This window comes from Schistocerca piceifrons, chromosome 5, assembly GCF_021461385.2.
Source record: "Schistocerca piceifrons isolate TAMUIC-IGC-003096 chromosome 5, iqSchPice1.1, whole genome shotgun sequence".
NCBI lineage: Eukaryota > Metazoa > Arthropoda > Insecta > Orthoptera > Acrididae > Schistocerca > Schistocerca piceifrons.
This window is the reverse complement of record NC_060142.1, coordinates 174,508,814-174,525,358: the sequence shown is the minus strand read 5'-3', so window position 1 is coordinate 174,525,358 and position 16,545 is coordinate 174,508,814. Positions and strand designations below refer to the sequence as shown.

Sequence of the window (16,545 nt, the reverse complement as noted above, 5' to 3'; positions counted from 1 at the left end):
TCTAAGTTCTACGGGACTGATGACCTCAGATGTTAAGTCCCATACTGCTCAGAGCCATTTGAAACGCAGATGTCAGTTTAAGAATCTTTGGAAGAACCTTAAGAAAACGCAATTCATTCATGAAATAAGTGTCATACAATATCCATTTTCGCCTGACTCTTGGGGCTTGCTAATCAGTCTGATACATTTATCAGTTTGAGTTAGTAGAAGAGATGGAAAAGATCCAACGAAGAGAATGCTTTTCGTCCCAGGTTCTTTTGTAAACCATGAGAACTTTATGGATATCCTGAACAAACTCCAGCGATAAATGCTACAAGAGAGGCATTGTGCATCATGGAGAGGTTTACTACTGAGATTCCGAAGCATAGTTTCTAGGAAGAGTCGAACTACATATCACATCCTTTCACCTAGTCTCACAAAATGACCTCACCGAGAAAATTGACAAGTTAGAAATCATATGGAGGTTTATCTACAGTCATTATTCGCACGTGCCCTTTCATGAATGGAAGAGGAAAATGTGAAAAGGTAGTGGTACCTTAAATACCGTCCGCCATACACCGTAAGGTGACGTTCGGATTGTAGATGTAGATGTAGAATGTCCTGCGTGAGCAAGTAGTGCACTCTGGCAAGAACTTGCTCCCTTAACTGATGGCCTATACTTTGTTTGTGCCCAAGACCAGCCCAAGATTCTCTGCTTGCTGCTAAATCCTTGTAGAAAAGCATTGCCGCGAGACTTTGAGGAGATAATAGAAGGAGGGTTTGCTTCCAGAACTGCTAATAAAGAACTGAGAGAGAACTTCTCAGCAGATTATGGCCCTGATATATTTGATGTTAATCTGTTCTCTATACCACACCATCCTCGGTTCACATGTCGAAACAGCTTCAAGTTATCTGCCAAGATTTTCACCCATTTCCACGTTAGAACTGTGTTGACACTGTGTCAGTAAATGACTTTAGGGTGTTTCTTTTTTCCTGAATATAACTGAAACTCCAGATTTACCAGAGATGATTGTTGTGATATGTGACAAGAATGACGCGGCATCCTAGATCTGAGTTTCTACTTTCAAGATTTATTGTCATCGTGGTAACACCTCAAAATCCCACAGGAACGCCAAGTCACCAGTAGGAACCTTGTTTATGAACTCAAGAGATAACACATTTTCTAGCAATAAATTGAAAAATTTTTTGTTAGATATGGAAGAAGATTTCCTATTAATTTCCGAGGGGGTTATCTGTATTTACATATTCCATTGTAACGTTGCATTTTTACCAGTATTCCACTCCATTCGAAAGTTTGCATTGTTTTACTGCTGTCAACTCTACTCTCACAACTTACTGGATATAACTGTCTTATAGATGGTTCATCAATAGATTTTCTCCTTCTTATCTTAAATCATTTGTGCAATTCATGCTGATTTTAAACCATTCCCTCTCATTTTATAATACTGAAATTCTTTCTACACGCTCAACGGTCTGCGACGGAAACAAATGAGTCGTTGAAAAGTGATATGTGGTCAGTCATGAACTACTGATGTGTCTAATTGAAAATAATGAATTATTCCTCTCAACTGTGTACCGAAAAATTAAAGGGAAAACACAATCCAATGGTTAAGCAGACTTTTGCTTAGGCATTACCTTCTCTTTATGTTCTGATGCGTAAACGTGTGACGCTTGGCAAATGTTAGGACACTATTTGTGCCACAAGTCTACAGACACCTAAAGATATTACTCGCAAATCGGGGAGAGTACCTTCCTAATTGAGCGGTGCATTTTGCACTCTCCACATTTCGTGCGTCCTGTGTACATCAGTGATAAAGGACTTGATGCGGATAACATTGCTTAAAGTCCAGATAAACTCTTTCTCTCATGACACAAATATCACTTAAATGACTGAAGTCTGTCTTTTTTCAGCAAGTGATCGAGCAACATGAGAAGACATATTCTGATGATCACATGAGAGACTTTATTGACAGATACCTGAGAGAAATAAGGGATAAGCAAAAGACTGGGGTTGAAGCAATATACTCCAGTAAGCACCTAAACAGAATCTGCATTTATTCAATAACGAACTTGCTCTTACTTCTTTTAAGCTCTTTCACAAAGCAAACAAATCAACTGTCTTAAAATTGTTGTCAGTTCTCCCTGGAGGTTCGAGTAGGGGACGCAAAAATAAACCTGTTGAATGTCGAGTTAGTCTAGACAAAACCTGTTGCAGTTATTGTGAGCAATTCGAATTGTATTTCATGGTGTCTGCTAACACTCTGTGTCCAATAAAACTGTTCTTGTTCCATGGAACATCATCATAACCGCCTGAAGATGATAAGCTGCTGCACCATTTTAATACTACAAAAGTTCAGCACCATCACCAAACAAAATACGTGAGCTGCCCTGCAACATTTGCTATGTCAGGTAAACCAGGCAGGCTTTTGTCTGCAGCTAACCAGCTGGGGGTCATCCTCTTCGATACCTTCCTTCCGGCGTCCATGGTGCAGTCAACGGTCCTCTCATGGGCCCTACTGTATGTGGCACACCACCCAGAGGCACAACGGCGAGCGCAACTCGAGCTTGACTCCGTCGTAGGAAAGTCCAGACTTCCCAACCTCAACGACAGCCCCCGGTGAGCAACCATCAGGTGCGCCATCACTGGTTTACGGAAGTGTGGCCCATTGTTGGCTGAGGCACGTAGAGGTGTTGTCAATGGTTCCAATACGAAGAAGTGTCTCACCTGACTAATTTCTGTATCTCCTTCGGCACATACACTCCTGGAAATGGAAAAAAGAACACATTGACACCGGTGTGTCAGACCCACCATACTTGCTCCGGACACTGCGAGAGGGCTGTACAAGCAATGATCACACGCACGGCACAGCGGAAACACCAGGAACCGCGGTGTTGGCCGTCGAATGGCGCTAGCTGCGCAGCATTTGTGCACCGCCGCCGTCAGTGTCAGCCAGTTTGCCGTGGCATACGGAGCTCCATCGCAGTCTTTAACACTGGTAGCATGCCGCGACAGCGTGGACGTGAACCGTATGTGCAGTTGACGGACTTTGAGCGAGGGCGTATAGTGGGCATGCGGGAGGCCGGGTGGACGTACCGCCGAATTGCTCAACACGTGGGGCGTGAGGTCTCCACAGTACATCGATGTTGTCGCCAGTGGTCGGCGGAAGGTGCACGTGCCCGTCGACCTGGGACCGGACCGCAGCGACGCACGGATGCACGCCAAGACCGTAGGATCCTACGCAGTGCCGTAGGGGACCGCACCGCCACTTCCCAGCAAACTAGGGACACTGTTGCTCCTGGGGTATCGGCGAGGACCATTCGCAACCGTCTCCATGAAGCTGGGCTACGGTCCCGCACACCGTTAGGCCGTCTTCCGCTCACGCCCCAACATCGTGCAGCCAGCCTCCAGTGGTGTCGCGACAGGCGTGAATGGAGGGACGAATGGAGATGTGTCGTCTTCAGCGATGAGAGTCGCTTCTGCCTTGGTGCCAATGATGGTCGTATGCGTGTTTGGCGCCGTGCAGGTGAGCGCCACAATCAGGACTGCATACGACCGAGGCACACAGGGCCAACACCCGGCATCATGGTGTGGGGAGCGATCTCCTACACTGGCCGTACACCACTGGTGATCGTCGAGGGGACACTGAATAGTGCACGGTACATCCAAACCGTCATCGAACCCATCGTTCTACCATTCCTAGACCGGCAAGGGAACTTGCTGTTCCAACAGGACAATGCACGTCCGCATGTATCCCGTGCCACCCAACGTGCTCTAGAAGGTGTAAGTCAACTACCCTGGCCAGCAAGGTCTCCGGATCTGTCCCCCATTGAGCATGTTTGGGACTGGATGAAGCGTCGTCTCACGCGGTCTGCACGTCCAGCACGAACGCTGGTCCAACTGAGGCGCCAGGTGGAAATGGCATGGCAAGCCGTTCCACAGGACTACATCCAGCATCTCTACGATCGTCTCCATGGGAGAATAGCAGCCTGCATTGCTGCGAAAGGTGGATATACACTGTACTAGTGCTGACATTGTGCATGCTCTGTTGCCTGTGTCTATGTGCCTGTGGTTCTGTCAGTGTGATCATGTGATATATCTGACCCCAGGAATGTGTCAATAAAGTTTCCCCTTCCTGGGACAATGAATTCACGGTGTTCTTATTTCAATTTCCAGGAGTGTATAACGCATATTAACCCTATACACAACAGACAGTCTGATTATCAAGAACTGTATGGCACCACCTATTCACTATTCAGAGAACATTAGACTCCGGACATACTGTCCTTGCATTCGGTAATATCTGGACGGACCTTTAAGAGAATGTGGGCCATGTTCCCGTTTAGCCATCCCGTTTTAGGTTTTCCATGGTTGTCAACATTTGTTTCAGGCAAAAACCGAGATAGATACTTTGAAAAATTACGTATCTGCGCTGGTGCCAATCACTAATGAAAGCACTGCCGATTGGACGTTAACATTACCTTTTATCCCACACGAATTCTAGGAATGAATGTTTCTCAATAACCCACATTTTGATACAGTTGCCTATCACTTACATGGTTACCACTTCAATGAAGCTGCCTCAGTAATGGAAGTGATCTTAGCGACAATGATTTATTGTAGTCCCCTTAATACATGAATATTCTGTGCTCTGGTGTTCCAGGAGAAGGATGTCGTGATGAACACTGAACAAGCAAATCTCGTTGCCCCTAGAGACATAAACACACAGAAATTTGTAACCACTCACGTCCATCTCCCCTATAGCCATAACCACCAACGAAATTAGAACTGCTGATTAAGTTAATTTTAGCATCAAGAATGTCACATAGTCCAGTTCATGTCACATTTGATATATTCAAAATACAATATTTATATTTTATATATTGGAAAATACGTTATATATCTCTACAGATAACAATACTTTGCATCCTGCAGATGTTTCATTGTACCACCAAACTTGTGTATGTCTCTCCACATTATTCATCAAAGAGAGTTCTTCGAGTCACTGGAAATTATGCATATGATAATATTCACATGCAATTCACAATGCTTTGCTTTGGTTATTAACAGCAACCTGTAGGTAGTAGCCATGGGCGAGGTGTAGGCCCTCAGTTACAGGAAAGTTTAGGGGCAGTGTACCAGACCACGAGTATCTTCAATCCAAATGCAGGGCTAAGTCATGTGATAGAGGACCTATGGTCTTTATGTAAGGACTTTACAAAAGAGGACCATGTAGTGATATTGGGTGGTGCGGGAAACAGTTAGGACAGGGATGGGGCATATGATATAGGTGCTCACCTGGACAAGATAGCTTCCCTGACTCATGGCACCAACGTACACTTTGTTGAGCTGTTCTAGCGTCATGATTGACCACATCTTGATGGAGCTGTGAAGCAAATCAGTGTGGGGTTAGGGATGGCTCTGAAGACAGCCAACTTTGCTCATGTTTCTCTGGTGCCCGTTGGGACTATCAACAGATGGGGTTTCACTTAAACAGGACTGGGAAGGGAAGGTTGGTACAGCTGATTCATGAAAGTATAGGGAGTGGATCTTGGGCCACACATGATCAAATACCAGTTATCATAGGTAGGGAAAGTACGTCTTTTAGGGATAAATCCAGACAATGGGTTCCCCTGCCTAAAGAGTATCCCCAGAACTCTAAAAAATACTGAAAAAATCACTCACAAGACAGATTTTAACACCTCAAATACCACACATACTAGACGTCACAAAAAAAAAAACCTTGTAAAGTGTAACATGGGGCATTTCACAGACTTAACAATCCTCCATCAAAACATTCAATCAATAAAAAATAAAATACAACTATTAGAAGTTGAGCTCCAATCTTTGAACTGCACAGTAGTTTGTATTACTGAGCGCTGGTGTAGAGACACAGAAATCCAACATGTAGTATTATCACTGTATGAAAAGGCAAACTCTTACTGCAGAACTACTTCAAGTGGTGGAGGATCGTGCATTTATATCAGAAAGGAAAACAGTTCAAATCAAGACATGATGTCAGTACTGTAAGTGAAGAGAAACTCTTTGAAATATCAGATATTGAATTAAGAGGGCTTGATATCACCAAATTAATCGTTTTGTGTTTGTATAGATCTCCCAGTGGTAGTGTGGACACTTTCTTCAATAAGTTAACAGAAGTTCTAGATAAAGTCTCAAGTACAAAGGTCAACATAATTCTGTGTGGGGACATTAACATCAACACTAACATCATAAATGAATCCAGCAGCATGAGCCTCCTGTAGCTGAAGCTGTAGAAAGGGTACAACAAGCTTTCAAGGACTTAAAATAGGTAGGGAAATTTGTAAAGAGAAAGAAAGCTCTGTTGTTAGGTAGCTCCCATGGTAGAGGTGTTGGCCAACTACTGCAGGAAAATCTAGGTCCAGAGTACCAGGTCACATACTTTTTCAAGCCTAGTGCAGATGTGGGTCAGGTAACAGAGGATGTAGGTTCTTTATGCAAGGATTTCACAAAGGAGGATGCTGTGGTTATAGTGGGCAGTCCGGGAAATAGCATTGACAGAGACTCTGAATATTCCACAGAGAGTGACCTGGTGGAGATAGCATCAGCAATGAAGCATACAAGTGTGGGATTTGTGTCTGTGTTGAGTCACCATGATCGGCCTCATTTGAACTCTTCCACTGGGAGGGTGAACTTGGAGTTGGAGTGGCTGCTTAGGACAGATATAGGGTCCCATATTGGTTTGATTCCTGTGGATGCTATCGACAGGTGGGACTACACTAGGCATGGCCTTCACCTCAATAGGGAAGGGACGGGAAAACTGTCTGGGTTGATTGCAGAAAACTTAAGGGGGGACACTGTCACAAGTGGTAAAATACCAGTGGCCACAGGTGTCAGAAGGATGCCTTTTTTAGGATAGAGAAGGGGGAAAGAAAACGAGTTTTAAGAGAGATTGGCAGACACACTCTGTTGGAGAAAACAGATGAACAGGAGTCAGATTTTAGCATACAGCCTCCATTTAAACAATCTTTAACGGAAAGTAATCAGAAACTGCCAGTTCATCTTCGCCAAAGCAGTTATAATCCTATTAGTATGCAGTATCAGTTATCTTTATTACACCAGAACATTCCGGGACTCAGAAATAAAGTTGATGAATTACTCAGTTGTATTGATGAAATGAATTCATCTAACCAAATTGACATAATCTACCTCCCTGAACATCAGGTGACCACTGGTATAGGTATGTTAGACATTTCAGGATTTAAGCTAGCTTCCTACTTGTGCAGAGTAGATACTGGATGGAAGAGGAGTTGCCACATTTATTAAAAACTGCCATAAATTCAAGAACATTGACATTAATAAATTCTGTTTAGAGCAGCATCTAGAAGCATGTGCAACAGAAGTAGAGTACCATAACAGATCCTATATAATAGTAACTATTCACCGAGCACCTGCAGGAAATTATAATTTATTCATAAATTATCTAGAAGCTCTTTTGGGTTATTTAACAGGAAGAAACAAAAGATATTTTGACTGCTGATGACTTTAATACTGATTTTCTAATGCAATCTTACAATAAATATTTACTGCAGTTAGTAATGTTCTCTTTCAATCTAACTCACACAATAAACTTTTTAACTAGGATCACTAAATCCTCAAGGACAGCCATTGATAGTATTTTTATATACAAATCAAAAGGAACAATATCATACCATAAAACCTGTATTAAATGGACTATCTGACCATGACATGCAGCTCCTTGTTTTAGATGTAAATTCTAATCAGATTATAAAGACTGCTAAACATGAGTAAAGGACAGTAGTCAATCAACCAAAAATTGAGTGTTTTAGAAAACTACTCAAAAATATGAACTGGAAAGATGTTCATAGTGCCCATGACATGAATGAAAAATATAACACATTCATGAACAATGTCAGTAACATGTTTGAAAACTGCTTTCCTCTAAAAGTTACTCAAATTAAACTAAACTAAGGATTACACAAGGAATAAAGATTTCCTGTAAGACAAAAAGGAAAATGTATCTGTCGACCAAGAATAGCTCCAATGCTGATGATTTAGCTAAATACAAAGAATATTGTAAAATATTAAAAAAAGTAAATCAGACATCTAAACAAATGCACTACAAGAAGAAGAGAGCAATGTCAGAGGACAAAATAAAAACTATATAGGGTGTAGTGAAAGAGGAGACTGGTAGAACAAGAAAGGAGCAGGAGCAAATAGCATTAAGGGTTGATGACACATTAGAAACCGATGGGCATAGTGTGGCAAATCTATTTAACAAGTGCTTTAGATCCGTTACTGATAGAACGGGATTGTCAGGATCAGTAAATAATGACCTTGAATATCTGAAACTAGCCTTTACAAATAGCTTATGGTACATGAATATTTCACTCACTTGACCAAAACAAATAACTTCCATAATAAAATCTTTAAAAACAAAGCATTCTAGTGGTTACAATGAAATATCAACAAAGTTAATTAAGGCATGTTCTTGTGAGTTTAGTATAGTTCTAAGTTACTTGTCTAACCAGTCAATTATAATTGGGACATTTCCTGACTGGCTAAAATATGCAGATGTTAAGCCTCTGTTCAAGAAAGGGGATAAAGAGGTACCATCAAACTACAGACTGATTTCACTTTTTCCGGCATTCTCAAAAATTTTAGAAAACGTAATGTACAGGCAGCTTCTCTACCATCTGACCACAAATAACATATTATCAAAAACACAGTTTGGATTTCTGAAGGGTTCTCATATCGAGAAGTCTTTTTACACCTACAGTGAAACTGTACTTAATTCATTAACTAACATATCACAAGCAGCAAGTATTTTCTGTGATTTGTCAAAGGCATTTGATTGTGTGAACCACAACATCCTTTTAAATAAATTAGAATTTTATGGTGTCATGGGCAGTGCTGCAAAATCGTTCAAGTCATACCTTGCTAACAGGAAACAAAAGGTGTCAGTGCAAGGGACTAGTGAATTAAGTCATCAGTCACCATCAGAATAAGAAGAAATTACATGTGGTGTCCCACAAGGATCCATCTTAGGGCCATTGCTTTTTCTTGTGTACATTAATGATCTCTCATCAGTCACACTGCCAGAAGCAGATTTAGTTTTGTTTTTGCAGATGACACAAGTATTGCAATAAATAGTATGTTGAGTATAGTTCTAGAAAGATCTGCTAATGATATTTTCATGGATATTAATAAATGGTTTAAAGCCAACTCATTGACATTAAACTTCGAAAAGACTCACTAAATGCAATTCAGAACCTGTAAGAGGTTTCCACCCAGCATATGCATAAAGTATGAAGAAGAGCAGATAGAAGAGGTTGACAGTCTTAAATTCCTGCTGTTACAACTTGATAATAAATTCAGTTGGGAGGAGCACAGCACAGAACTGCAGAAACACCTTAACAAATCTGGATTTACAATTAGAGTGTTAAAAAATGATAAAGCTTGCATACTTTGCCTACTTTCATTCCATAATGTCATATAGTATAATATTTTGGGGTAACTCTTCAAGTCAAACAAAAGTTTTCAGAGTCCAAAAGCGTGTAATATGCATTATTTGTGGAGTAAATTCACAGACGTTCTGTAGAAACCTCTTCAAAGAACTGGGTATACTAACTACTGCCTCTCAGGATATTTACTCCTTAATGACATGATATATCTCTTTTTTCCAACAAACAGCTCAGTTCATAAATACAATACCAGGAACAAAAATGATCTGCACAAGGACTTAAAAGCGCTTACTTTAGTTCAAAAAGAGCTCCACTACTCAGGAACACTCATCTTCAATAATTTGTCAGCAAACATAAAAAATTTAGTTACAAATAATGATCAGTTTAAATGGAGCTTGAAAGACTTACTAGTGGCCAACTCCGTCTTCTCCAGGGACGACTTTTTAAGTAGAAACAAATTATATATTGTATATATTCATACTCTTAGTATCGTTATTTCAGCTTAAAAAAAAAAAAAGAAAACTGACATCATCCACATCCACGAGGATCTCCTCAGCACGGATCTACGGAACGAAAAACTAATCTAATCTAACCTAATCTAATCTTCATAAACATCCTTAAAAGTCTTAGCATGTCATAATTAGTCAATTGTGCAACAAGAGTTACCACAACGACTTCATCAGTAATTGACCATGTGGACACTAATATGGACAGGGAAAAATGTGATGTAGCTGTAAAAGATTTAGGACTATCAGACCATCTCTGTCAAATAACAACAGTAAAGCCAGTCATCGAATCATTCCCTAAACTACGAGCCTACAAACGACATCCATCAGAAATCAAATTAAAAGATTTTTCAAAAGAACTATAAAAGCAAAGCTGGGATGAAGTGTATAAAGAAACAAATGTGAATATGAGACTCTCTAAATTCTCGACATTTTTTAAATTGAACTTTGAAAAGGCATTTCCTAAACTATGCATGTCTGTATCAACATTTCACAAAAACAGATGGATAACAGCAGGTATTAAGAAGTCCTCCCAAACACTTAAACACCTCAGTTCCATGAAAAATATTTGCAATGATCCAGAATTCTTAACTTTTCATCATAAATACTAAAAGCTCAGTAGGAAGGTGCTGATTGCTGCAAAAAAGTCTTAAAATGACAAAATAATATATAATGCAGAGAATAAAAGCAAAGCAGTCTGGGATGTTATAAAAAAAGGAAACGGAGAGAGGCAAACAAACGCAGAATAACAAACTGCTAAGGGAGGAGTATAAAGTAATAAATGATCCACAGCACTTATCAAACTATGTAAACGAGCATTTTTTCAAGTATTGCAGAGAAGTTACAGCAAAAATTCCCCAAAACAAATATAACACCTGTAAATAATGTTGTACTAAATACAATGATGTTACTTGCAACCACAGAGAATGAAGTCAGTAAAACAATCAAAAAATAAAAACTCAGTAGGCTTAGATGAAGCACCAATGTGTGTACTGAAACAATGCATAGGGATTATACAAGGCCCCTTAACAAAAATAATAAATGAATCCTTCATATCAGGTACATTGCCAGAGCAGTTTAAACAGGCAAGGTTTGTACCTTTGCTTAATAAAGGTAATGCAGAAGACATAGAAAATTATCAGCCCATTTCCCTGCTGTCAGCATTCTCAAAAATAATAGAATCAATTATGAAAGACAGATTAATGAATTACCTGAATAAATACAAATTTAAGCGAATCACATTTTGATTTCCGAAGCGGCAAAAATACGGAGTCAGCCGTGGTAGAATTCACTAAAGTTGTATTGTACTTGATGCTCTTGATAAAGAAGAGTGTGTCACAGGCATATTTTTGAAACTTTCTGAGGCGTTTGATACGGTCAACCACAAGATTCTATAAAATCAAGTAGAAGCATTAGGAATAAGAGGGGTAGCAAACGACTGGTTCGATCATACCTAACAGATAGGGTACAAAGAGCAGAGACAGTGCATACTTCAAATAGATCCAAACATTTAGTATAACACATAACAGAACCAAAATACATTAATATAGGGGTTCTGCAAGGTACCATATTAGGATCAATATTGTTCCTGATATACATCAACGACTTTCCCAGTAGTGTTACTCATGGTGAAAAAATTCTCTTCACTGATGACAGCAATATTATAGTGACTGAGAAAACAAGATAACTCCTTGCCGAGAAAGCAATTGAAACTCTCAAAGAAGTTTATGATTGGTCAATAAGTAATAAAGTGACATTGAACATAAAGGAAACTAATGCCATGAATTTCAATTTGAAGAGGAAAAACGACAATGTTAAATTAAATGTAGTTGGCACCTCTACAGGGGATTTTAACTGCTTCATGTGAATACATTTACCACTCAGTTGTACACATAAAAATAACACTGGTAATTATTGCACAAACAGCTCTGTCCATGACCATGCAACAGGAGTTAGATTCAACTTACATTTACCAAGAAAAAATAAATATGACTCAAAACAGCATTTTCTACCAAAGAATAAAACTATACAATAAATTGCCAAAAGAGATTAAAGAAATTGCCAAAATACATTTATTTAAAAAGGCAGCTAAAAGTACCTGTTATGCAATACATTTTATACATTGAAGGATTACTTAGCTAAAACAGAGTAGGGGTTTATTAAAAAATGTTACACAAATAAATAATAATAATGAGTATAAAATATCCAACATTACACATAACACCTTCACTTTATGTTTTTTTCCTTCTTATTTTCCTTTCTAGAAATACTTATCCCCAAGCTATGCATAGCACAATACTAACACCTCTTCCTCTTTCTGAGCTCAACATCTCACTCATTATGGAGGGGTGATGACTCAGTTTTTCAGGATAGCAAATGGGAAGTTGTGGTACACAAAATGGCCCAGAGATCACCAGTGTGTGTGTGTGTGCGTGGAGTGAGTGAAGTGTTATGAAACAATGTGTGTATACTGCGTGCAGTGACTGATAGTGAGATATGAGTGAACAATTTGGAATTACATTATTTAATAAGTTTTTTTGTAAAAAAAGTACTGTATACCAGGAGTAAATCTATTGATTGTCTCTAACTAGAAGTCTCTAAATATATGTGTATACTAATTAGCTTATTTTAAATTGATCTGAATTTGTAAATACTTTGACATGTCCTATATCCTTGTAAAAAGAGATCTACGGATGAATAAAGCTACTAGTACTGTTATCTGCAGCTTACTGTACACAGAGGCCATACTGCGAGAGACGAGGGGGATACAGACACGAGAAGCTCACCAAAGCACTGCGAACTGCCATCTCAGTTGCTGCCAATTGGGATCCCTCACGCAGCCACAGAAGACACAACCATGTACTCCATACCAAAGGTCAGTTGAAAATCTTTACCGCCTACTTGGAACTCTCCAAGTAAACGTTCATGTGGAAACTCTATCTTTGTTGGTATTCTCTGTACCAAAGGTACTTCTGTCACCTTCTGGTATACTTTGTGCCAATGGTCAATATGAAACTTCTTTCCCCTATTCAGATACACCACACAAAGATCATATGGGATCCCATAGCCCATTCTGGGATGCTCCATACAGGTGGTCAGTTAGGGACCTCTACCTCCTATCGGAATCCTCCATGCCAAATGTCAGTTGGGAAAATCTTGTTCATGTTGCGATACACAATATTTGCTGCCCCATCAAGGAAGACAGAGTCCACACAAAGTTTTGGTACAATTGTGACTACAAGTTTTCTAATGCATGGGAAACGTCATATGGATGAAATTACATATAAACGTTAGTCAAGCAAATACAACATTTCTAATTTATTAATACAAGGTCTGAATATCATACTAGAATTTTTACAGCAGTCTTGTATGCAGGGGGTGGAATTACTTGTAAACGCTAGTCATGCAAACAGAATATTTATCCTCTATTGTTCCAAAGCCTGACTGACATTTTAGAATTTCTACAGCAATCATAGATGCAAACATATTGATTTCTATGTTCTGATTGGTACATTCTGTTGCAGGGAACTGTAGTGGTGGCCAACTTATGGAGCATGCACATGGACAATGGTGTGTGGGGAGACCCAGAGAAATTCAGACCAGAGAGATTCCTCAACAGCGATGGAACTCTCTGCACCAGGGATCTCACGTTACCTTACAGCACTTGTATGTGTTGTCGTGTCCTTGGTTATTTACATATAGTGTACACACAGGTCTTAAATATCCAATTTTGGTTACTACTATCCACCTCTAGAGACAGGAAGTTTGTTAGATTTTGCCACTACTTACATAGATGTTGCTGAAGCTGACAAGTTAAGTGTTTGGCTGTGTTACCACACAACTAGTTTAATATAGGTGTCTAGGTGGAGACAAACTAAAAACATTTCTTTGGGTGTGTAACTCTAGGTATGACATGGTGATTTCTTTTTGCGGTAGTAGCCGAAAGATTTTTAATTATTCTACATATGATATATTCACAAACCAATATGGATTTCACTGAAAAATGCAATAAGTTGTTCTTGTTGTTCTTTCTTTTTCGTATGGAACTGAATGTATTGCCCTTATTGTTCTTGTAATAAAGAAACAGTCAATTTGCCGAGTACTACATATTAAGCTTTTGCAAAACTTTATTACTTATTTCTTCTCTTTCTTCCTTTTACCACATTAATTATGTCATAAATATCGACTGCAAAAAGCACCAACTCTACTTGACGGATTTTAAGTAGAAGGTGATTCACACTAATAAGAAATGGGATGGGACCCAAAATTGAGCCCTTAGGTGATCCATTTTTAATTTGTCCGCAGTTGCTAAATTTTTTACCCTTCCAGAATCATTCAGCACCTCATTTTTCTCTTTCTTCGTTGCATATGATTCAGAGCAGTTCCGTGTACCACCATTAATTTCATGAAATCAAAGATACAAATTCATCTCTATTATAAGTCTGTTGCTGTGCGAGATATATCTGGCAGCAAGTGCTTGTTTGTGTTTGCAGGAAAGCGGTTGTGCCCTGGGGAGACGTTCGCCAGACAGAACATGTTCCTCATGCTGGCAGCCCTTCTGCAGAGTTTCTCAGTTCGAGCTGACGGCCTGCCGCCTCTGCACTGCAACATCCCAGAGGCTATCGAGACCCTGTCTGCCTTCTGGGCTCAGTTAGAGATCCAGTAAAGGCACTTAACCCTTCAGTACCCTGCATATAGTTGTTGGAGTATTGGTTGCTCCCATCTCGAGACTGTTGCCATACAACGAACTGATTTATACCACGTGAACAATGTTATAAAACGCGAAATATGTTCACTCGAGACTTTGTTATGATACTCATAAGAGGGAGCCTGTAATAGACACAGACTAAATCGCTATATTGTTGCCTGTCTTTAATGAAGACACGCGAAGCTCACCAAAGCACTGCGAACTGCCATCTCAAATGCTGACTTCTTGAAGACTGACTTACTGTTACTTTTGAAATACTCCGTAAATTTGTACAGTATTTATTATAAAAACGTTATTTCTTTTATTAAATAATTACTCATTATGGATTTTCTGGTATTGATTGTTATCCTATTGACCTTGTCTGACAATATACATCTCCATCAACACCAACATCCACATCCGTAGTCTGCAAACCAAAATGTTTATTTACCACTCTATCACATAAAAGTTTTTTCATTGACGCTGTGAGCAGTGTAATTAATCTAAGCTTGTCTTCATGGACTCTACGATACTTACAGGCTCTGGGGTATTCCTAGATTCCTCGGATAAGGTAGGTAGGCCTTTACAGCATAATTAGCATTGACATACAAACGTTTGCTATTTAAGGTTTTTCAGCACATCAGTTACGCTCTCTTGTGAATCAAGGAAACCTGTCTTCACTCAAACCGCCTTCTTTTTATACTTTCTAACAAACCTTGTTAGTCCTTCCTCGCATGTATCCCAGACATTTGAACAATTTTCTATGATGGGTCACGTAAGTGTTTTGTGATCTCCCACGTAAGAAGGCTGCATTTTCCCAGTATCCTACAAAACAACCCGAGTCTGGCTACTGCTTTACCTTCGACTGTGATAATTCTGTTTCATGTGCCTCGAAAGTATTACATTCACTAATTTGTATGTGTTGACTCCTATTGTGACTCATCAATATTGTAGTCATACGGTACTACAGTTTAGTGTTTTATGAAGTTCACTATTTTACGTAATCTCTAGCAGATACGGAAATGTTTCGTGTTATAACTGTATCATCTGTTAGATGGGTGATATAAAAAGTCTGTGACAGCTCAGCTCAGATGTGAAATACCGTGTCATATAGTGTCGTGATAAAACCATAGCTTACCTTAAATGAATGAAATGCATTGAAATAAAAATAATGGTTGGATATGGATGAAATAAATGAAAATGAGATAAAATGAAGTAATGGTATAATATATGGGGTGATTTTGCTAAATGGCGACCAACTGCAGGGAACAGTCCCTGAGAGGATATGGAGCAAATAAGGTCACACGGGCTTAAGGCCAGAAATGGGTTCCAAGTGAAGTACACCCACTTGAAGGTGGGGGTAAAAGGTGTTTCATAGCCTTGGTTTCAGTGATTGAAAGCACGGAGAACACAGCGCAGAAGTGGGAATTTTCTGTCTGGACTAGTGTTTTAGTGGTACAGTGGGAGTGAACCATCAGCACTGATTCAGTCTCAATGTTTGGGTGGGGAGCACCGCCGACTGTCTCGTGGTACCAGTCATGCTTCCTCAACGCCTCTCAGGCAAGGCATACCTGCACTTCCCGTATGTGTCCCTGCCTCCCCTGCTCCAAGACGTGTCTTTGGTGGTGTGATCTGTAATGTGGTTCCTACATGATGGTGCTCCATGTAACTCCCGAATTTCTGTGTGGAGGTATCTCGACAAAGTCTACCTCGATCACACAATGAAGCTGAACTGGGATTTATGGTATCACGAAAACACTAGTACAGACAGATCATTAGCACTTGTCTAGTGTGTTCTCGTTGAAACCGACGCTGTCAAAGATCTTTTATCTCCGACTCGGATGTACCTCCATCGAAAGCATTTCCAGTAGTATATCCATCTGACGTGTT

At 39.7% G+C, this 16,545-nt stretch overlaps 1 protein-coding gene across 1 annotated transcript in view; it reads left to right on the top strand.

Annotated features, from left to right (window-relative positions):
• Positions 1-14,634, top strand: part of LOC124798845 (probable cytochrome P450 304a1) — a 66,019-nt gene extending 51,385 nt beyond the window's left edge. The window contains exons 5-6 of the mRNA XM_047262376.1: positions 1,912-2,029; positions 14,462-14,634. Of these exons, the coding sequence (XP_047118332.1) occupies positions 1,912-2,029; positions 14,462-14,634 (291 nt within the window). The remainder of the gene's footprint in view (positions 1-1,911; positions 2,030-14,461) is intronic.
• Positions 14,635-16,545: the final 1,911 nt, after the last annotated feature.